Consider the following 23387-nt stretch of genomic DNA (forward strand, 5'->3'; position numbering starts at 1 on the left):
GGCCCTCTTCAAAGCCCTCCAGAGCGGTCACGCAGAAGAGGGCAAAGCTGCCTCTTCTCAACTGCCCCAGAGGGCAGGACCAGGTCCAGGGGCTTAGATCAGGGAACAGGATAGACTCGATGTTGCCTGAAGATGAGGAGAAACTTCTGGACAATGAGAGCAGCTGGACCCCAGAACCAATGACCATGGGGGGCAGGTGGAGCTCTTCAGGCAGAGGTTGGGCAGCCCTCTGCTGGGGACGCTCAGATCTGAATGTCCTGGATCATGTGGGCTGGGGACAGGGTTGGACTAGATGGTTCCCCAGGTCCCCTCCTGCACTAGGATTATATAAGCTTGAAAGGGAGGAGTGGTTCGTCAAGCCATTTCCGTCAAGGTCTCTCCACATTCCCTAGCAAGCTGCCATCCAACCTCATTTGCACAATGGGGCATCACCATATGGGAGCTATTCCATGGACCAAAGTGACTGTCCCAAGTGCAAGACTCTGTGTACATTTTGAGTGTGACCCGCCCTGATCCCTTCAGCTAGGGAGGGAAAGAACCCTACCACAGAGCGACCTCTTCAGGCACCGTCCACTCACGTCCTGCGAGAAGGAGCTCTGTGGAGATGAAATCAGCACACTGCAGACGGGAGCTCCCTGCTCTATTCTCTGGCATGCCCTTCTGCCTGGAGAGCCTCCTTGGATGATGAGGCCTTGGCTCAGTGAGTTTCCTCCAGGTCCCCTGTCTGTCTGTCTCTCTCACACACAGAGAGAGGTTCTGCTCCTGGGCAGATAGAGCCACGCCTGCTGTCACGGCAGCAGCACCCTGGGGACGAGTTTACATAGGCTTAGGGCAGAAAGCAGGCAGCGGCTGCTGCCAGTTACCTCGACAGCTCAGCTGGCTTACCTTTCAAGCGCTGCTTCTTGCCAGACCTTAATCCAAAGAGTGGCATCCCGGTGGCGGCTCCTTTCAGCAGGTTCCTCTGGAGTTTCTGCAAAGGACAGAGAAAGGCCCTTGACTCTGGAGGTGCCCCTCCCTCTCCTGTCTGGCCTGGCAGCTGCAGGGAGAAGGTCCGGAGCCCATTTCCTGAGGAAGCAGACCACGGCCAGGTGGCAGGTGCAGTCTCTCGCCCACTCACCTGGGCCAGTCGCTCCCTTTGCACCGAGAGGCAGGGAATGGGATTCTAGAGCCCACTTGTGCATGGGGGTGGGGCAGAGGAGGTGGGAGGGGCAACAGGACACCCTCCCCCTTCTGCCTCCCAGGAAAGGGCACCTGGCAAACCAGCACCAGGATGGCAGCAGCAGGAGGAGCAGCGTTGCCCAATAGCTACAGCAGGGCCCAGAGGCTGCCTCTCTCTGCCCCAAGGAAGGCTGGAGGGGGGAGGTGAAAAGGGCAAGAGGCAATTGCCCTAAGGAGGAATAGAGAAGTCTTTTACATAACATTTTAAAAAGAGCCCCATGCCATGCAGAGAGAAAACGCCTCAACCGTGCCTTGAACTGGAGCTGGAAGAAGCAGACACAAGCAGCTCCATTGCAGACGAGCAGAAAGGCAGGCTGCAGCCGCTGCCTCAGCCCCCTGCGCCCAGACCGCCTGGGGGGGTCACAGAGACCCCCCTCCTCCCTCCCTCCCTCCCTCCCTCCACACACACACACACACACACACACACACACACACACACACACACACACACACACACGTGTGCAGTCGACCTGCTGGAGATCCTCACAGGGGCAGAACCGGCCAGGACGCAAGAAAGGCAGGGGAGCCCCCCCAGACCCGTTATGGCACAACCGGAAGCGACAGAATAATCTACATTTCACTGGGGGAAATCAGACCTTGGATGGCAAGGAATCTTCTGTTGGAATATGTGGTTCAACTCCAACTTGTGGGTTGAGGCTGCATGGGGTTAAAAAGGGTAGCTAGAGAGGAGACCTCATGATTGCTAGCCTAATACCTATCCTTTGATCTCCTGCTGACTCGCCCTTCCTGCTAGACTGATATTCTCAGGATGTTGACCACATCTCCTTCCTCCTCCTTTCTCTTGAGAGGGAGAGCAGACATCTTCTCTTTGTCTCTCCCTCTCCTCCAAGCATGAGGGCAAACACTAGGCTTAGGGTTTGCATCTCCAACTTAGCTAGTTAGCTGGATGTAGGACTCTTTCCTATCAAGTATGTACTTCCAGAATAAAGTAGTTCTTTCTTATTCTAAAGCTTAAAGTCTCTGTCTGATTAATTTACAGGGAAGGTGAAATCTTTAGCAAGGATTCAAACACACAAAGCCTTGTGTGACCTTGGATGGCAAGGAATCTTCTGGGCAAAAACCTCTCACAGCCTCTCACAAGCAACTGGCACGAAATAAATACTAAACAACTGTGGCAGTAATATTGTGCCAAGAGTACTAATGCTCATAACCATCCTTTGTTACTCTGCTAATCTCTCCTTTCCTTTCTGGTCTTCGTCTTCCACATGCCCCCCCCCCAATCCCTGCCCCTGTCACGATTTGGATTGTAGGCTCCTCAGGGCAGGCACCTCTCATCTGGCACCATGCACATGCAGCAACCATCACAATGGGAAGTCTCCCGATAAGGAGACACCAAGAATACAGAGCCATAGATAGAATCATAGAATAGTAGAGTGGGGAGGGGCCTATAAGGCCATCAAGTCCAACCCCCTTGGATTCAATGCAGGAATTCAAATTAAAAGCATAGGGCTAACCTAGAAGTTTCATCAAAGACTTTTCAGCCAATTAAGGGCCAGTGGCAGTTTCCCCCCCATCCTGGGGCTAACAGCAGCCATGGGGAGGGCAATCTGGACTGAGGGGGGGCAACAGGTTCAGTCTCCTGGCCCTCCTGATGCTGCACTCTTGATCCCCAAGAGCCAAGCACAGCTGAGCATCTCCTCAGGTGTTCAACTCCACAGGGACTAATGAAGAAATTACATTCCAAGGAGCAGAAGGAGGCCTTGACGGGATGAAATCAAGGAGACTCAGCAATTATACTATTACATGCCCAGAGAGGTGCCAAGTAACCAAAGCCAAGGAGGCATATGCCACCCCTGTCGTTAAAGAAACTATCTGTAGTAACAGTAGAACCCAAGCAATTCAAAGCCAGCTAGCCCCCTTCAGCGCTGAGGGATTTCTCATTTTAAACAGCAGACAGAGAGCTGATGGCGGAAACTGATTTGCACTACTGTTGCGCTATCACAGTTCATGGTCCTTTAGGACATGGCGGCAACTACCCTATGAAGCCAGCAAAGTCACAGCTCCCAACACCCATTATGAAGGGGTTTATCTTCTTTTGTAACACTCATAAAGCTCTCCCTCACTGCAAAGAACAGGGCGACATCATGACACAATGCCTGGGAGAGTCTGTCCTCATCCCTTTTCTCACAACACCAGTGATGATAATGCAGCAGGAATCACTTGCACTGGGTTCAGCAAGAACATTGACCCAGATCCACCCAGCCATCTTGACACAAGTCACCACTGGGCTATAATACCAAAGTCTCACCCCTTATACACCCAGCCGATCACTGTGCTCTGTAGGTGAGGAGGGCCTCCTGTAGATACCATCTTATCAGGAAGTCCATTCCTCACAACGTAGGGAACGGACCTTTAGTGTGGCGCCATCTCTGTTATCTTTTCGACACCTACTGAAGATCTTCCTCTTTCAACAAGCCCTTTAAGTTGAGACCTCTACTCCAGTTTGTGTCTGTGTTGGAATAGTTTTTTAAGATGTTTTAAAATATGTTTAAAACAAAAACAAAATGCATGGGTACAGGATGGGAAATACCCAGCTTAGCAGTAGTGTGTGTGAGAAGGACCTTGGAATTGTAGTGGATCGCAAGTTGAACATGACCCAGCGGTGTGATGCTGCGGCAAAAAAGGCAAACGTAGTTTTGGGCTGCATAAACAGAGCTATAGTTTCCAGGTTGAGGGAAGTAATAGTCCCACTATATTCTGCATTAGTCAGGCCTCATCTGGAATACTGTGTTCAGTTCTGGGCGCCTCTTTTTAAGAAAGATATAGACAAGTTAGAGTGGGTTCAGAGGAGGGCGACGAGGATGATAGCCGGTACGGAGAACAAGTCTTATGAGGAAAGGTTGAAGGAACTTGGCATGTTCAGTCTGGTGAAGAGAAGGCTGAGGGGTGACATGATTGCACTCTTTAAGTACCTGAAGGGCTGTCACATAGAGGAGGGTACAGATTTGTTCTCTGCTGCCCCAGAGGGTAGGACTAGGTCTAATGGTTTTAAGTTGCAGGAGCGTAGATTCAGATTGGACATTAGAAGGAACTTCTTGACGTAAGGGCAGTTCGGCAATGGAACCGACTGCCTAGGAAGGTGGTGGGATCCCCTTCGCTGGATGTCTTCAAGCAGAGGCTGGACAACTATCTGCGTGAGATGCTCTAGCTGTGGATTTCCTGCTGTGAGCAGGGGGTTGGACTCGATGGCCTACAAGGCCCCTTCCAACTCTATGATTCTATTTTTTAATATGTTTTTAAAGATCTCGTTTTAAAGTCTGCTGTTTTTAAGATGTTTTAAAGTGCTTTTAGTGTTTTTGTTTGCCACCCTGGACTCTTTCTGGAAGGGCGGGATATAAATAAATAAATAAAATACCAGCTGATGCACACAGCGCTGAGCCTGCGAGAGGTTCCTGCTGCCTACTTGAGAGGGCCGGCCCTACCATGAGGCAGAGCAACGCAAAGGCCTGCAGTAGCAGCAGCAGCAAGTTTGGAGTGTCATCGAGGGATAGCATACTATTAGTTACGAAACTGATTAGCCTTGAATCTTGTACGCTTTGACCGGAGCAGGAGGAGGGGGTGACGTTTGCTGTTCCATCCACCTGAGGCAGCAACGCATCTTTGGCCAGCCCTGCTCCCTGGCACAGTACGAGATGCTGGTTTTGGCCATTAGAGGCCTTCACACTTAGGCCAAACATATCTTCCCTGGGTCAGCATCAGCTTAGGCCATGTGACATTTTTAATATTTCATTTTAAGCATCAATGCCTAAAGAAAAATCTTGTGCTTTTTTTTTTGGCAAAACTAAAATCTAGCCGGTTGCCTTCATTGCCTTTGTGTGTGTATAGCAGACATTGTACCTCTTCAGGCAGGAACAGCTGGAGAGGATATTCCTGATTATAAAAGTGTCCCTGCCATAGCACCCACTTGTGGTGCAGATCTTGTGTAGGAAAAGTGGTGGTGAAGGAAGAACATTTGAAAAGCGTGGCTGGTGGATCAGGCCAATGGGCCATCTAGTCAAGCACCCTCTTCTCACAGTGGCCTGCCAGATGCTCATGGGAACCCTGCAAGCAACCTGTCCTGAGTGCAACAGCAACTCTTCCCTCCCGCAGTTTCCAGCAACTGGCATTCAGAGACAACCCGCCTTCAACAGTGAAGACAGAACCTAGCCATTGTGGCTAGTAGCTGTTGAAGGCCTAATTATCCTTCATGGATTTGTCCGATCCTCTTTTAAAGCCATCCAAGTTGGCAGCCATCACTGGCTCTGAACATGAGCCAAAGTGTGATGTGGCTGCAAAAAAGGCAAATGCTATATTAGGCTGCATTAACAGAAGTATAGTTTCCAAATTGCGTGAAGCATTAGTTCCCCTCTATTCGGCACTGGTTAGGCCTCATCTTGAATACTGCTTCCAGTTCTGGTCTCCACACTTCAAGAAGGATGCAGACAAACTGGAACAGGTTCAGAGGAGGGCAACAAGGATGATCAGGGGACTGGAAACAAAGCCCTATGAGGAGAGACTGAAAGAACTGGGCATGTTTAGCCTGAAGAAGAGAAGACAGAGGGGAGATATGATAGCATTCTTCAAGTACATGAAAGGTTGTCACATAGAGGAGGGCTGGGATCTCTTCTCAATCATCCCAGAGTGCAGGACACAGAATAATGGGCTCAAGTTGCAGAAAGCCAGATTGCGACTGGCCATCAGGAAAAACTTCCTAACTGTTAGAGCCACACAACAATGGAACCAATGACCTAGAGAGGTAGTGGGCTCTCTGACACTGGAGGCATTCAAGAGGCAGCTGGACAGCCATCTGTCGGGAATGCTTTGATTTGGATTCCTGCATTGAGCAGGGGGTTGGACTGGATAGCCTTATAGGCCCCTTCCAACTCTACTATTCTATGATTCTTGTAGGGCGAATTCCATAGTCTAACTTTCTTTTGTCTGTCCTGAATCTTCCACATTTAGCTGAACTGGATGTCTGCGAATTCTGGTGCTCTGAGAGGAGAAAACCCTTTCTCTATCCACTTTCTCCACACCATGCATAATTGTATATATTATTACACACACACACACCTTACATTTTTTTTCTAAAGAAAAAAGCCCCCAAGTTGTGGCCATTCCCCATCAGGCAATAGCTCCAACCCCCTTGGATCGTTTTGGTTGCTCTTTGTTGCACTTCTGCAAGCAGCTTCGGGAACAACCTGCAAAAACGGATACGAAGGGAAATAAGGCCAAGGGTCCTCACGGGTGTTCTCGCAGGCCTGCCACGCTGAAATATCTGAAACTCCTCCTGAAGGCCCTTGCAAGGGGGGAGGACCTTGGAAGGCTGCCCCCTTCTTGCCACCCCTTATGCAACGAACAGGCCAGGAGCCACGACCTCATGAGCGCTTCTCAGCATGCAGTGTTGGCCAGGGATCCATCACCATCACTGACCTTGTCGGCACAGCCTTGCCACGCTGCACAAACACACACACAGAGTGTGAGGCAGGAGAAAGACACAAGGCAAACTAAAAAACAAGCATGGAGTGAGAAACAGGCTTGGTGCAAGAAGGACCTGGGGTGCATGAGGGGGGAGAAGGAGGCTGAGGGCAGAAGGCCATGTGCCAAACAGGAGGCACCCAGGAAGCCACTGCCAGAAAAAGGCTCAGGGAGAGATCCAAGGGGCTACTGGGCAAGCAGAGGAAGGTGAAAATGGGCAGGGCAGAGTAAGGGCTGAGAAGACAGGCCAATGCGGATAGCCCTGGCTGGTGGCCGAGTGGGGGACATCTGTGGGGAGACGCTGCTGGACTACAGCCCCCTCCTCCCTGGCTACTGGCCATGCTGGCTGCTGGGGCTGCTGCTCAGCTGGGAGTCCAAGACCCCACAGACCCTCCCCCCTGCTCTCATGGGATGCCTCCAGGACCAGCAACGCCCCAGGAGGAGTGCCAGGCTGCTTGCTTCCAGGCCCCCTGGGTCTTTGTGGGGTATGGATGCTGGCTTTGACGGCCTGTGGGTCTAACCCAACAGGGCTGCTGCCCCCTTATGCGCAAGTGCCCAACGCACACACAGCGGTGCTGCCTGGGGCCGATGGGAACTGCGGTCCAAAAGAGCTGGCGGGCACTGTTGTGGGTGTAAATTTGTTAAGCAGAGAGTAACAGCAGTCTGAAATGCAAGTGTGACAGTGTGTGCGTTTGCCTAAGAAAGCAGGCTTTTGCCCTGCATTAGGATCGCTGAGACTTAAGATTTAGTAAAATAAGAAAAACTACTTTATTTATAGAAGTACATAGTAGATAGGAAAGGCAAACCTAGTTCTAACTAACTAAGTTGGAGGCGCAACGCCCAGGTTTGGGAGTTGCCCTCATGGCTCAGGAGAGAGAGCGCAGAGACAAAGGTGTCTCCTCTCTAGAAGAGAAGAGAGGAAAGGGCGGAAGGAGGAGGGGCAGAGAAGCTTCCTTAAGAGGCATCAGTCTACAACGGAAGGAAGTCAGTCAGAGCATCACAGGTAAAGGGAGGCAAGCCTATCCATCTGGAGGACCCTCACTCTGTCTCCCTTCTGGAGCATAAACAAAGGAACAAAACCGGAGTTGCTCTTGCCCCACTTCCAACAGGCACCAGGTTGGGGAAGGCGGAGCTTGTGCCAGACCATCTACGGCTCGGCTACAGTGACTGGTGCAGTGGCTCTTGAGGCTTCAGAGAAGGCCTTTCCCGACCTTCCTGGGGACGCTGGGAACTGGACCAGGGACCTTTGGGTTGCACAGCAGCAGTGCAGTGGGGCTGGGGGGCCTCACCTCGAGCTAAGGGGGCAGGAGAGGGAGGGCACTGCTGTAGGCTAGGCGGGGGAGCCAGGGGAGTGTGACAGTGCCCCACATGCATCTGCTGCTTTGGAACGATCTCCATTCACACTCAAAAGGTGTGCAGAATAAAATGCCTCTTTGGAGCACTGAGGCTGACCCAAATCTCTCCCCCACCCTGCAGCTCCTCCTGTAACTCACACTTGAGGCTGGGGAAACCGACCTCTGGAAAAATCCTCCCCCCCCCAGGTTCAGAAAGTCTAAGCAAGAGGCTGGGGATAAGGAGAGGTCTGCGGGAAGGGGTGGGAGAACTCCATCAACCCTGTTGAACCAAGCAGTCAGGCCCACCAGAGGGAAGCAGCCGGCCAAGGCAAAGCCAGCCCTGAGGGGGGCTCCACCTTCTGGGGGGAGGGGCGAGGAATAAAGTCATCAGAAGAGCCCTCTGGGTCAGGCCAAAGGAGGGCCCTCCGGTCCAGCCTCCTGTTCTCCCAGCGGCCAGCCAGATGCCCATGATGGGAGCAAGGATGAGAAGCTGGCCACGGTGAGGACAGGAGGCTGGACTGGAAGGGCCACTGGCCTGGTCCTCCTGCTGGGCTCTTCTCATGAAGCTCTTCTATTCACAAGCAGGACATGAGCGCAATGGCACCTTCTCCCTTCTGACCATGAAGGCAGAGCAGAGCCATTGTGGCTAGTGGCCACTGACATCCTTATCCTCCATGAATTTGTCTCATCCTCTTTGAAAGCCATCCAAGTTGGTGGCCATCACTGCCTCTTGTGAAAAGCAAATCCACCAGTTTAATTATGTGCTATGTACAGAAGGACTTCCTTTCGTCTGTCCCAAATCTTCCAGTGTTCAGCTTCACTGGATGTCCACAAGGGAGGAAAACTCTTCTCGGTCCACTTTCTCCATGTCATGCTTCATTTTCACTCACTTCTACCATGTCGCCTCTGACTCGCCTTCCCTTAAACTAAAAAGCTCCCATGCCGCAACCTTTCCTCACAGGGGAATCGCTCCACCCCCTTGATCATTCTGGCCCTTAGAGAACCAAAACATCTGCTCCTTGGGCCTGGATGGTGGTGGTGGCCGCAAGTGCTAATTTTGGCTGCATCAGAATACTCAGACCGAGTGCGCATGTGTGTGAGAGAGAAACCAAGGGCAGGACATGAAGCAGGCTCACTTTCTAACTTGCAGAGGCTATTTGGTCCGGCTGCGTTGCTGTCAGGGGGAATGGAAGCACACATGGAAAATGGCAGAGGAAGGAAGAGCAAGCACAGCTGTTGGCTATTTGGCTTCTGATGTTTCCCTCCAAGTCTCAAAAGGGCACCTGCCTTGCAGTCTGCCTAATATGCAAACCCAGGTAATCAATCAGGCAACTAAAAGGCAAATGATTTCACCAGCCAGGGCCTTTAGGGTGCAGGAGAGGGGGCATTCCCGACCTCACCAGGCCTGGCATTCAAATGAGGCTCTGCTTTCACCTCCCTCTCCACCAGAGTCCGTCTGAAGTGTAATCCAGCAAAAAGGCGGCTTCCCTCGCCGAAAGTGGTCCTCCCAGAGGGCTTCCTGGGCCTTTGCCAGTGGCCCCGAGAAGCCTCAACAGCAGCAACACCTAGGCGAGGTGGCCGCCGCAACCACCTGCAGGAGGCGGGTGCTGAGCCAGGCCGAGGCGCTTTGCATCACACCAAGGCGAAGGGCGCAAGGCTGTCAGCGGCTGCGCTGGGAAAGGCTTCCTCCGTTTCCAGGGGCAAAAGGCGAGTCTCCCGGCAGCACCTCCAGGCGTCGCCAGGCCCCACTCCGGGCCCTGGCTCTGTGCACGGCCGCCTTTCACCTACCGAGCTCGGGCGGAGGGCGGCCCGCTCCGCTGCTTCCTCGCCTTTACGCCGAGGCGGCTCCTCTGCCGCCGGAGCCACAACATGACGGGGGCATTTTCCTGGCCCCCAAACAGGCCAGCGGGGCTTCCCCAAAGGGCGCCAGGGCGGGCCACTGCTCAGCCTGCTCCCCCAGCAAAACGACTGGATTTGCCCATTGGCAATGCCCAACAACCCCGTCCGGAAAGCGGGCGCTGGAAGAGAATTCGCCCCGCTACCGCCGTTGAGCCTCCTCTCCGGAGCCAGCCAGACCACACGCGGGCCCGGCAGGAAGGGGAACCAGCCTCGACGCGCGGCCCGGCCCTACCTCTTACCCGCGACGGCCTCTCCTCCCAGCGGCGAACTTCCTCCTCCTCCTCCTCCATGGGCACCTTCCGCTGCCAGATGTGCGAGGCTTTGCGCCTCCCGACGCCGAACCAGACTCTTCTCCGCGCCTTGTGGAGCCGGGAGCGGGGCAGAACGGCGGAAGGGGAAACTGGCGCGAGAAGCCACCGCCCCGCAGATGCGAAGCGGGTGTTTAAACCCAGGGCAGGGCTGGCGGGAGGGTCCCGCGAGGGCCGCAGACGAGTCCGCTGGCTCTGCGGGCCGTCTCCTCCCTCGACTCTGGGCTGGGCCGGGGGCCGAAGGCTGCTCTCTGCCGGGCCCCGTCCCGTGGCCAGGGAGAGTGCCGTCGCTTCTTGGAACGGGCACGGAAGGAGGCCGAACACCCGCGGGCCCCCGCGCCCCCCCCCCGAAGCGAAGGAGCAAGGGAGCAGGGGCCGGGAGCAAACCGGGGCAATGAATGCGGAGAAGGAAGGGCCCGTGAACACCCCTGCACACCGAGGGACACCCGGCGAAGCGGCCAGACCCGTCGGCCTCGGCCCCTCCCGCCCCCACGACTCCGCCTCGCCCTTGCAGTGGGTTTGCCACCCCAAAAACACGCAGGAGGAAAGCGGGGCCGCGTGAGGCCCGCCCCACTTCTGTGTGGGTTCACGAGCGGGCCGCATCAGCCCTGCCCTGCCCTGCTCAGAGGCCACCAGGCCGGCAGCTGACGCCTCGTCGGGGCAGGCGCGACCCAGGGGCACGCAGAGAGCTGCCGGCTGCCCTCCTCGCACGGGTCTGCAGCGTCCAAAGCAGGGACTGCAGCCCGGGCGCGTGGGGCGGAAGGGCCCGGCGGTGGCTGGTAGTCTCGCGGTTTGCCCCTCCCGGGGGGCTCATAGCTGAGCTGGGCGCCCCGTGAAGCCTCATTAGGGCCCCATTCACCTGGATCCCTTTATTCTAGGCTCCTGCTATGAAGGAGCATCAGTTATGCATAAGTCGGGATGCGCAAAACCTCCCATTTGCCTTTGAGCCTCTTTTCCGGCGATCGCCAGGGGAACCTCACAAGGGAAGGATCGTTGCAGCTAACCGAGCCTGGGAGACAAGACAGGCGATAAGCCGAGGCGGCAGCGAGAAGGGCAGAACTGTTAAAGCTGCACAGCGACGAGAGAGCTGAGCCAGGATTCCTGCGGGCAACATCAGCGCAGGCAGCAGCGCTGGCAAATATCTGAACAGGACTGCATTGCCCCCAGGAGTCTGTTCTGGCTCGCTGGGCACCTGTCTTCCCTCCTGGCAAATGGAATGCCCCCCAAAAGTCTTGGTACGCCCTCTCGCCCACAATCCCCCTTATGCGTTTTCTGGAAGGATGCAAAAATTACAGGAGTGGTATCATCTCCCCAAAGTTCCTCCCCTGACCATCTGGGATGGAACATTTTCACCGAAAAGATAACGTTATGCCAGGAAGAACCAAGGGCATATGAGGCCTTTTATGGGGGTGGCTCTCTGCCCTGCGCATGATGCACATGATTATGTCTGGCTGCTTTTTGGTGAAGCTAAGTCAGCAAGAAGAAAATATTACAAGCACTCTGTCCCATTTTATGTAGAATATTCTGGGTGCTCCACCTAAAAAAACCCAACAGGGCTGGATGGTTTTTCAGTTGTTGGCATAATACAGCAAAATAGCTTTTAAAAAGAAAAGTGATGCTGTGTTTGACTAAATAATTGCTTTTACATTTGATCGCAAAATATAGCTTAAAATAAACAATTGGGAAAACAATGAGCAGTATGATACAGCCACAGAAGTGAGAATTAAGGGAGGAGGAGGAGGAGGAGGAAGCATGGCCAGAGGGTGGGACCTACCCACCCTGTGATCCGCCCATAATGCAAAAAACCAGGGTAAGAAGGCCTCATTACAGATGTTACAGTGGTTAATAATTGTTATTAATAAATAAATTTATAGCGGGGTAAGGAAAATGGATTTAAGTACGAGAAAGTCCAAAATGGAGGGGAACATCATATGGACGCCGGTGAATTAATGGAAACACAAAGGACTTAGATTGCAGATTGAAAGGAGGTCTGGATGGGCCCTTCATTTGTTCAGATTTGCTTCTTCATAGAGACGGTGAGTCAGGGCTATTTGGGGGGACCTGCTGCCCTTCAGATGTTGGGCTGCAAGTCCTGTCATCCCTGACTGGCTGGGACTGATGCAGCGAATGACATCAGGAGAGTAGCAGAGTTCCTGGTCCCTGTCTTAGACAATCTTATTTATTTATTTATTATTTGATTTATATCCTGCCCTTCCTCCCAGCAGGAGCCCAGGGTGGCAAACAAAGCGCTAAAAACACTTTAAAACATAAAAACAGACCTTAAAATACATTAAAACAAAAAGTTAAAAACATCTTTAAAAAGAGGGTTAAAAACATTATTTTTTAAAAAACATATTAACAAGCAATTCTAACACAGAAGCACACTGGGATAGGTCTCAACTTAAAAGGCTTGTTGAAAAAGGAAAGTCTTCAAAAGGCGCCAAAAAGATAACAGAGACTTAACCTGTCTAATATTTAAGGGGAGGGAATTCCACAGGGCAGGTGCTGCCACACTAAAGGTCCATTTCCTATATTGTACAGAATGAACCTCCTGATAAGATGGTATCTGCAGGAGGCCCTCACCTGCAGAGCGCAGTGATCAACTGGGTATATAAGGGTAAGACGGTCTTTCAGGTATCCTGGTCCCAAGCTGTATAGGGCTTTGTACGCCAAAACTAGAACCTTGAACTTGGCCCGGTAGCCAATGGGCAGCCAGTGCAATTCTTTCAGCAGCGGGGTGACATGATGGTGATAACCTGCCCCAGTGAGCAGTCTCGCCGCTGCATTTTCACTAGCTGCAGCTTCCGGACCAACCACAAGGGCAGCCCCACATACAGCACATTACAGTAATCCAGCCTGGAGGTTACCAGTGTGTGGACAACAGTGGATAGGCTATCCTGGTCCAGAAATGTCCGCAGCTGTCTTATCTGATGTTTACTCAGAAGTAAGTCCCAGCCTTAGCCATTATTCAATGCTCAATGGAGAAGACAGAAGCATCAACAATGCCACAGGGCCTATAGCAGCACTGCCTTGAAATTTTCTTCAGTTCTACTGCCGCCGCCACCACACTGCTCCCCACAGTGAGCCGAGCAGAGCCGCCGGGAAAGTGAGGAAGCGAGAAGGAGTGACTTCCCTCGCTTCGCCTTGCCTCTCCTCTGGCTGGGCATGGCGATGGGGGTGAGTTACTCACCGCCCTGGTGGGTGAGCCTCTTGCACCACCTGCCCCACTTCAACCTGCGCTGGGTGACCCGAGGACGCTGAATACCAGCAGAGGCTGAATACATCAAGGACTCCCTCAAAGAACTCCCTCAAAGAACAAGGCACTAGTCCCTTCAAAACCAGCGTCCTCCCATCATTTACTGCTGCAGTTCAGGAGCAGCAGGACGCAGTGAAAGAGATTGTTATCACCAACATGGCTGCTGCGTACAAACAGGACCAGAGAAGTGTGAAGAGGAAAATGAAAGGTCTCTTGTCTCTAAGTTATAAAATGGAGGATGGCATTTTTTGGGATTCACGAAGATCAGATCCTGAAAAAGCTGAAGAGCCAATTTGTGTTTTTTCAAATTGAGACTGTCCTACCTCTGTATCAGAGCATGTCTAGTATAAAAAACCTGGTTGAATGCGGTTCTCTCATCGTGACACATTTAAATGTTTTTTTCTTTTCTTTTAATAATGTCATTTCTTATTTAATTTTGAGAATTGCATTATTTTATTGATGTATGTATTGCTGTATTTGTGTTTTTGTAAGCTGCCTTGAGGGCCTTTTGGCCATAAGGCGTATAAATTTAATAAATAATAATCAGCCGAAGCTGGAAAAGGCACTCCTAGCCACTGAGGTCACCTGAGCCTCTAGCGACAAAGATGGATCCAGGAGCACCCCCAGACTACGAACCTGCCCTTTCAGAGGGAATACGACCCCATCCAAAGCAGGCAACTGACCAATTATCCGAACTCAGGAACCACCAACCCACAGCGCCTCTGTCTTGCTAGGGTTCAGACTCAGTTTATTGTCCCTCATCCAGTCTGGGATCTTAGCACCTAGGAGAGTCTACAGCACCCCCCACCCCAAGGCAACAGACTTTCCTTCTTGGAAGAGCTTCTGTGTGTCATTTAATCTGTTGTTGCGCACCACTCAAGAGGGTGAAGCACAAGGACACGGGCATCATATTATGCTGGGGTCATTTGAGAGCCAGATAACTTGAAAGCTGGCAGAAGTAGCCTCTGAATACCACTTGTCAGAAGCTGCAGGAAAGGGGTCTGTTCTTGCGCCCAGGTCCTGCTTGTTGGCTTCCCATTGGGGCGTCTGGTTGGCCACTGTGAGGACAGGATGTTGGACTAGGCGGGCCCCCTTGGGCCTGATCCAGCTGTAGGGCTCTTGTATTCTTATCAGCTGCAGGGATCCAGAAGGCCCCTCTCTGAATCCCAAAGAAGCCATTGCTGGCAGGATCCCTTCTTCTCTACTGTGTGATGCTCATCCGGAGAAAGAATCCGTTAATGAAAATATATGCACACTCTGGGAGGGACCATAGGCTAGGACTAGTGATGGGCTCGTGTCAAGTTCCTCAGCTGGAGGCAGGACCTTCTCCAGCATGACTGCCTGCCGCTGGAATGCCCCTGCCCCCCCGAAAACATTGGTTAACCAAAGAAAAGTCTTGACGTTGGACCAAGCCAAAAGGGGCCCACCTAGGCCAGCAACCTGTTCTCGCAGTGGCCAACCAGATTTCCCAAAGGGAAACTCAAAAGCAGAACATGAGCGCAACAGCCACAGCACTCTCCCCCTTGTGAGCCCCAGCAGAGCGCCTCCGGCGGTGGAGGTCAGCACCATCCCTGCAATGGTGAGAAGTAAACTATTTATTTTGACATATTCCTGATGACTGTTGCCTGTTACTTGCTCAACTTCTATGATTTAAGTACTGATGCACATACCTATATTGTTGGGGGTGGGATTTCCATGCTATGTTGTATTAACTGATGTTCTTACAGTTTTATATAAGGCGCTTTGGGCATCAAACAATCTGAATGTTTAAAGCAACACTGCCTTAAAACCTTCTCTAGTCACCTGAAAACTGCCACAGACCCCGCCTTTCCCTTACTCCATTCCTAAGTCCTCTAGGTCAGTGTTCTTCAACCTTGGGTCCCCAGATGTTGTTGGACTACAACTCCCATCATCCACTGCCAGCTGAGATGACGGTCAGAAATGATTTTAGTCCAGCAACATCTGGGGACCCAAGGTTGAAGAACAGTTCTGCAGGACAACAGGGGCCAGTTTCCACAGGTGCTCTCCAGAGGGCGGAGGTGCAGCAAGTGCTCTTTCCCTAGGACAATGACCCATCATGACAAGGACGTGCCAAGATGATCACTGCCCACTGTATCCTGGTTTGACTCACATTTCAAAAGCTTTGTAGGGCAACCTCACGAGAGTGAATTGACTCTCCTGGCTTGCCGTACCAGGAAGTACCTGCATGGTGTTTTGAGTTTCTGCTCTGAATGACAAGCTGCAGTTTGCTGCATGGTTTTTCCCTCCATAAATCATTTGTATTAAAGTGCTTTTTGTTTAAGCCTCCTCTGTGTGGCCGCCCCTTCATGATACTTTTCACTGGTGAGGGATGGGATCCCTTTGAGGCACACAGCATGCTTCTTCATGGACTAGAGGCAGAAAGCAATCCGCCTTAGGCTGGATTGGGCAATCAGCTCAAGCCTTGCGGAAGCCACTCCTGCAGAGCATCCCAGGTCAGTGTAGTACAGATGGTGTGGAATGTGGCTCTCTACTGGTAGACTGAAGCATTTAAGCTTACATGTCCCAGCAAGAAGGAAAGGTATGTAGCCAGACTGGAGGTTTAGGGGCCCTCCAGAATCCTTTTTTAAATTGTGCATTCATGATGATTTGTCCTCATGACAGCATCGGGGCAGTTATATGTGATCCCAATTTTATTTATTTATTTATTATTTGATTTATATCCCGCCCTTCCTCCCAGTAGGAGTCCAGGGCAGCAAACAGAAATGCTAAAAACACTTTAAAACATCATAAAAAGACTTTAAAATACATTAAAATAAAATGTTAAAAACATTTTTTTAAAAAAGCTTTAATTTTTTTTTAAAAAGGGTTAAAAACACATTACTAAAGAAAACATATTAAAAACAATTCTAACACAGATGCAGGCTGGGATTTCAATGCTGTTTGTAACTGCAAAGGTTTTGGGGCAGTCATATTGCTTCATTTCCATTTGGTGCATGTCACCCGCTGCTGAAAAAATTGCAGTGGCTACCTGTTAGCTACCAGGCCACGTTCAAGGTTCTGGTTTTGGTGTATAAAGCCCTAAACAGCTGCAGCACTGAGGGACTGGAGACTCTCCAGTTGCAGACTCTCACCCTTGCAACAGTTCCTGGCTGGGTCAAGGGTTATAAAAGCCCAGCTGCTGTTGGGTGGAAGGTCTACTGCCAGTAGGGTTGTCACTGAAGGGGCAACACCAAAGGGAGTTGTCCCTCGCAGAGTCCCAAGTGGGAGGGTGCTACCACCTTCCATTTTTTTTAGACCAATCTAGAGGAGCTTAGTAGTGGGGAGGGCGTATGGTGTATGTGTAGTTTTTGCCTGTGCAGTGAACTGAATGCTAGGAGAAAGTTGCCAGATGTCTTCAGAGTGAGAGTCTGTAACTGGCAGAAGGCTGGCCCTCCCTGGGTGTGAGACGGGGGAAGGATGTGCCCTGTGTGAAAGATATTGAGTGGGCCTGACTATTCTCAATTTTCTCAGAGGCCTACTGGGATAACTGGTTCAGGTGGGTTTTGTTGGTGGGCTCTTGTTGGGTCCCTGTCAGGTGTTTAGGAGGAGTCTTAGCAAGGGGGGACATGGGTGATGCCACCTCAATTCCAGTGATCATGGGTAGAGGAATGTATAGCCATGGGGAGGTGGTGAACTACCGTAGAAGACAAGAACAAGACTATGCATTGTTCCTCGCTCCCACTCCTCTCACGGATGGGTTCCTCATTGCTCATCTGCTGTGCCCACTGGCCTGTGCATGTTGTTGTTTAACACTACATCGGTACACAATAAGACCACTCTCATCCATGATTTGATTGTGGATAAAGGTGCTGATTTGGTGTGCATTACCGAGACCGGGGTGGGTGAGCTGGAAGGAATTGATCTGACACAGCTTTGCCCATCTGAATACTCGGTGCAACACCAGCACAGGCTGCAGGGACGGGGGGGGGGGAGAGGAGTTACTGTGGTCTATAGAACTTCCATCTCTGTCTTGGAGCTGGCTGTGAGGGCCTGCACCTGGTGTCGGGCCAAGGAGACAGGAAACTAGGGTTGCTGCTGGTGTACCGTCCACCCTGCTACCCGGAAGCTTTTCTCTGACTGAGTTGGTGGAGGCTGTCTTGGCTGTACTATTGGAGGAACCCAGAACTATAGTCCTGGGTGATTTCAGTGTCCATGCTGAGGCTGCCTCTAGTGTTCCAGCTCGGGACCTCATGGCCTCCATGATGACCATGCGGCTGTCTCAAGTTGTCACCAGCCTGATGCATAAGGCAGGGCACACCCTCAACTTGGTTTTTGCTCTGGATGAAGGGGTGGTTGGGAGATAGAGAGGGTGGATGTCACCCCATTGTCATGGTCTGACCACTTCTTGATGAAGTTTAGACTTACTTAGATCCTCCCTGCAGGGTTGGTGGACAGATTAAGACAGTCCACTCCCGGAGACTAATGGTATCCACTGGATTCCTTAATGCCCTGAAGGAGATCCCAGTACATGGAGCAGGTGACCCTGTTGAAGCCCTTTGTCACGCTGTGGAACAGCAAGACATATTGGGCTCTTGACATGGTTGCCCAGGAGCACCCTCTCTGGCATTGGGGAGCCTGGTTTGCACTAGTGAGCTAAGGGCAATGAAACAGATTGGATGATGGCTAGAGTGCAAGTGGTGAAAAGTGCTGTGAGGCTGATTGGGCATCAGTAAAACATAATAATTATGCCTATTGTGCGGTAGTGAGGGTGGTGAAGAAGGCCCACTTCTCTGCCTCCATCGCATCCTCAAGTAGCCGTCCAGTGGATCTTTTCCATATTGTCAGGGGTGTTGACATCAACCCCAGAAAATGGAGTTTTAGACCCTTCGGAAGCCCGCTGTGAATTGTTGCAAGGCACTTGGAGGGTAAAGTTGTTCACCTCCGTAGCAGTCTTTTTTTTTTACAATAATTTTTATTCAAATTTTCATAAAACATACAAAACAAAATCATAAAACATTCAAAGACAAAAAACAAAACAAAACAAAAATGATTAAACAAAAAAATAAAATGTTGACTTCCCATTTGTCGCAGATCAAATCAGTTGTAGGTCTACAATATATAACAATCCTGTCTCTTAAATTATATTATAAAATCACTTTCCTCCAGTAGTTATCTTAATTAATCATCAAATCTCATAAACATTACTTTATTCTTTCCACAAAAAGTCAAAGAGAGGTTTCAATTCTTTAAGAAATATATCTATCAATTTTTCTCCAAATAAACATGTCGATTAATCCATCTCGTTAATAATAATAATAATCTTATTGTCATAACCATAGTCCAAATAAACATATCGATTAATCCATCTCATCAAAATCTGTTAGGTCCAATAATTTCAATAGCCATTATTCCATTATCCATATTAATTCCATCTTCCATCTTCAATAGTCCTGTTAAGTCCAGTAATTTCAGTGTCCAATCTTCCATTATCAGTATTCCATAATAATCTTGCTGTCATAGCCATAGTCATATAATAAGAGTCTGATGGGAATTTCCTCTATCCCAAATATTTTCTTGCCATCAATTCTGAATAAGTTGCTGAAATATTGTTGTAAAGTCATATCTCTGTTCTTCTTTTTTACAAAATGCACTGGCTCATCTCTTCAGAGTTTTTCCATTGTCACATGGCTGCAGTTAATTCCATAGATTTTCTCTATATCAAGCTCCATCACGTCATTCCAGTCCAGAAGATTATCCAAGCCATTGATAACTTTATCTCTAATATCTTCATTAATTTCTTCAGAGATAACGTTAAATTCCAAACAGTAGATTTTATTTCTAATATCCATAAACTCCAGATCTTTTTCCAATTCCACATTTGTTCCAATCTCCAGGGCTTGTATCTTCCCTTTATTTTTTCTTTTCTCATCTCTGATCTCATTCTCCTCTCTCACAGGATCCCCTATTTCTTTAAGCTCCTGCGTCATTTTGCTCAGTTCAATTTTCAGCTCCTTACTGCCCTGTCGCAGGGTTTGTTTCGTTATCTCAATCTCATCCATTATTTTCTGAAACATAATTACTTCCAGATTCTCAGCCACTTTCTTGATTGCCATTTTTAAAACCACGAAAACAAAACAAAACAAAAATAAAGAAGAACCACTTCTTATTTCAGCAACAATTGGGTTAATATTCCAGGCTTGATGACATCACAGTATAAACAGAGCAGCCTGCCTTATCTCTCTATGTTCAAGAACACAAAACAAATTTAGTTCCCAGCATCAAAACAGTTAGTGGCGTCGTGAAGAAGCAGATTCGTCAAAATAAAATAGACCAAAAAGAGAATAGTCCCAGACAATATAATGTTCCTCGGAATAGAAATCCCTCTTCTGTTTATATCTTTAGAATGCACTTCCAGGACAGCTTTTTGCAATAGAAACAGAGATAAGCTGTTAATTTCGTGAATAACAGAGAAGAGTTATAGCTCACCCAGAAGTTCTTTAAAGCTGATTCATTTGACAAATCTCTTTTTGCTGCAACAATTTAAACCAAGTAAAAAAAATAATAGAAAGAAGGGTGCTTGCCTGTTAGTCCGTTTTCTCTTTGAAGAAAAGATAAACGTATCGCATTAATCAGATAGAGCTTGTTCGGAAGTCCGTCCGGCATTGCTGGCTGGACCTTTTCTCATAAATTAATGAAATCCAGTCCTCCCAACAAAAACAGGCTTTTGAGGTTGATCTCTACGTTTCTCCCTGCCCGGGAGAAATTTCATCAGTCAAAAAAAAATGTTCTGACTGATTTATATCTGAATAAGCTTCTTTTGAGGCGGGAGCCCGTCTCAAAAGCAGGCACAAGCGAAGTCACCCTTCTCCGTAGCAGTCTTGATGCCCCATCCACATTTACTGTAGTCCCCAATGAGGTGTCCAGTGCAACGTCTGCTGCAACTTCTTTCGATTGGTTTCAGTTGATGCAGCCTGATGACGTAGACAAGGTGCTTCCAACAATGCAGCCAGCAACATGTCCTCTCGACCCTTGCCCTTCTTGGCTTTTGAAAGTTTGCCAAGGGGGTTTGAGCGAGCAGATCCAGGGTGTGGTCAACATATTGTTGTGGGAGGAAGTGGTTCCAGCCACCCTGAAAGAGGTGGTGATCTGACCGCTCTTGAAAAAGCCCTTCCTGAACCTATTGGTTTGCGACAACTACCTCCTGGTTGCAAATACCCCCTTTTTCAGGAAGGTGATTGAAAGGGTTGTAGTGCAGCAATTGCAGGTACTCTTGGATGAAACAGATTATCTTGACCCATCCCACTCTGAGTTCAGGCCTGGTTATGGGACTGAATCGGCCTTGGTTGCCCTGATGGATGACCTTTATAGGGAGGACAGGGAGTGCAACCCCGTTATTCTTACTTGATCTGTCAGCGGCTTTTGATACCATTCACCATGGTATCCTTCTGGGCTGACTTGGTGAGATAGGTATTGGAGACACTGTTTTACAGTGGTTCTGATCTTATCTCCAGGGTCATTTTCAGAGAATAGCATTGGGTGACTGTCTTTTGGCCCCCTGGCAGTTCTGCTGTGGGGTGCCGCAGGGTGCCATCTTGTCCCCCATGCTGTTTAGCATCTATATGAAGCCCTTGGGAGTGGTCATCAGGAGATTTGGGGTGAGGTGTCAGCAGTATGCTGATGATACCCAGCTCTATTTCTCCGTAACATCTGAATCAGGAAAGGCTGTGAAAGCCCTGGACTGCTGCCTGGACTCGGTGGTGGGCTAGATGAGGGCCAATAAACTGAGTCTGAACCCTAGCAAGACGGAGGCACTGTGGGTTGGTGGTTCCCGAGTTCGGATAATTGGTCAGTTGCCTGCTTTGGATGGGGTCGTATTCCCTCTGAAAGGGCAGGTTTGTAGTCTGGGGGTGCTCCTGGATCCATCTTTGTTGCTAGAGGCCCAGGTGACCTCAGTGGCTAGAAGTGCCTTTTACCATCTTTGGCTGATAAGACAGCTGCGGCCGTTTCTGGACCGGGATAGCCTCACCACTGTTGTCCATGCACTGGTAACCTCCAGGCTGGATTACTGTAATGCGCTCTATGTGGGGGTTGACCCTGAGGCTGGTGCAAAATGTGGCTGCGAGACTGCTCACTGGGGCAGGGCATCACCAACATGTTACTCCGCTGCTGAAAGAACTACACTGGGCCAATTAGCCCATTTGCTACCTGGCCAAATTCAAGGCTCTGGTTCTGGTGTACAAAGCCCTGTACAGCTTGGAACCAGGATACCTGAAAGATCGTCTTGCCCCTTATACACCCAGCCGATCACTGCGTTCTGCAGGTGAGGGCCTCCTGCAGATACCATCTTATCTGGAGGTCCATTCTGCACAACATAGGGAATGGACCTTTAGTGTGGTGGCACCTACCCTTTAGAATTCCCTCCCCGTAAATATTACACAGGCACCATCTGTGTTATCTTTTCAGCACCTACTGAAGACCTTCCTCTTTCAACAAGATGTTTTTAAAGGTTTTTTAAAAAATGTTTTTAAAGATGCTTTGTTTTAATGTTGTCCATGGTTGTTTTGTTGTAACATATTTTCAAGTCTGTCTTTACGATGTTTTAGAGTGTTTTTAGTGCTTTTGTTTGCCGCCCTGGGCTCCTCCTGGGAGGAAGGGCAGGATATAAATCTAATAAATAATAAACAAACAATAAAGAAAAGGAAGATAAGAGGAGCCTGCTGGACCAGACCAATGGTCCGTTTCGTCCAGCATCCTGTTCTCACAGTGGCCGACCAGATGTTCATTACGGAAGCCAGCTGGAGCCAACTCTGCTTAGTGTCAGGTGCAGGTTAAACCCATTTTTTTTAACCAATGCTTCTAGAAATATAACGTGCTTTATGCTGCTGCTTAATTTCTATTAAGCTGGAGAGACGTGGCATAAAACCAAGGTGCTATCGAGACGCTTTCTTCTGCTATCTTATTGCTGTGGGTGGGGTTTTATGTCTTTGTTCCTCTTCTTAAAAAATTTCAAAGCCACTTAATGAATTTCTTGTTCAACACCAAGATGGAATATAATCTTAAATAAATACAAAGCAGCAATAAGAAAGGGATGCCACATCTCAGTGGCCTCAGAATAGAAGGGCCTTTGTAAGCAAGAAATGCTGCTGTCCTCCCTTCCTCTGCAACTTGTTTGATCAGAAGGCCAGACGGAACAAACTTCAACACACTTCTCTTGCCTTGTGCTGTCCTTTCCTCAGGGGCCTCTTACTCTCTTTCATCATCTTTTCCCTACTTCTTGTGGGGGAAGAGAGAAAAACGAGGGGTTGGCGCCCAATGTGTGCTGGGGCCCAGCCCCTGCACATGTTTTCAATGCCAGGATTGAGCCTTGAAATGTGTAAAGAATCGCTGAATGAACCGGTGTGGAGTGGCGTTTGAGTGAGCCCCCACAGAGCAGAGATTAGGGGAGATTTCAGCTCAGCGAGAAGCGGTTGTTATCTCATGGCCCTGGAGCCAGGAAAGGTTAATGGCTCTGAAGCACTCCCGCCCCCCTCCCAGCCAGTCAAGGGACCAGACTTACCTGGTCACTTGCAGGTGCTCCCGTTTGTCTCCGTAATCGTCTGACAGAACAAGCATTGTAAGATTTGTGGGTGCCATGCAAAAGCTGCAGCTCCTTTGAAGCTCACATGTTGCACGCAACAGTCCCAGAAGGGCATGGCTCAGAAGTCCTGGTGAGAATCCAGTAATGCCCCAAAGGGCACAGCAACCTCCCCAGTAAAGCCCAGGACTGCCTTGGTACTACTGGCAGCAGCTCAGCTCAGCAGCACCTGGGCAGGCAAGCACACGCAAAGAGAGAAACAGCAGGGCGGGGGGGGGGGAGGAGGGAGGCTGAGCCACTTCCTGCTTTTGGGGGCGGGACATGGCACCAAGTGGCACTGAACAGATAAAACATTTGATCAT

General features: G+C 50.0%; 1 protein-coding gene across 5 annotated transcripts in view; it reads right to left on the minus strand.

Annotated features, from left to right (window-relative positions):
- Positions 1–23104, minus strand: part of LOC133377987 (phospholipid-transporting ATPase ID-like) — a 109668-nt gene extending 86564 nt beyond the window's left edge. The window contains exons 1-2 of one of the 5 annotated variants that reach the window (XM_061612781.1): positions 10166–11007; positions 886–970 (exon numbers count right to left, since the gene is read on the minus strand). In XM_061612781.1, coding sequence (XP_061468765.1) covers positions 886–970; positions 10166–10837 — 757 coding nt within the window. In that variant the 5' untranslated portion in view covers positions 10838–11007. The other 4 variants (XM_061612777.1, XM_061612799.1, XM_061612808.1 and 1 more) reach the window with 4 other exon arrangements.
- Between the last annotated feature and the right edge of the window lie 283 nt (positions 23105–23387).

This window comes from Rhineura floridana, chromosome 1 (assembly GCF_030035675.1).
Source record: "Rhineura floridana isolate rRhiFlo1 chromosome 1, rRhiFlo1.hap2, whole genome shotgun sequence".
NCBI classification, from domain to species: Eukaryota; Metazoa; Chordata; class Lepidosauria; order Squamata; family Rhineuridae; genus Rhineura; species Rhineura floridana.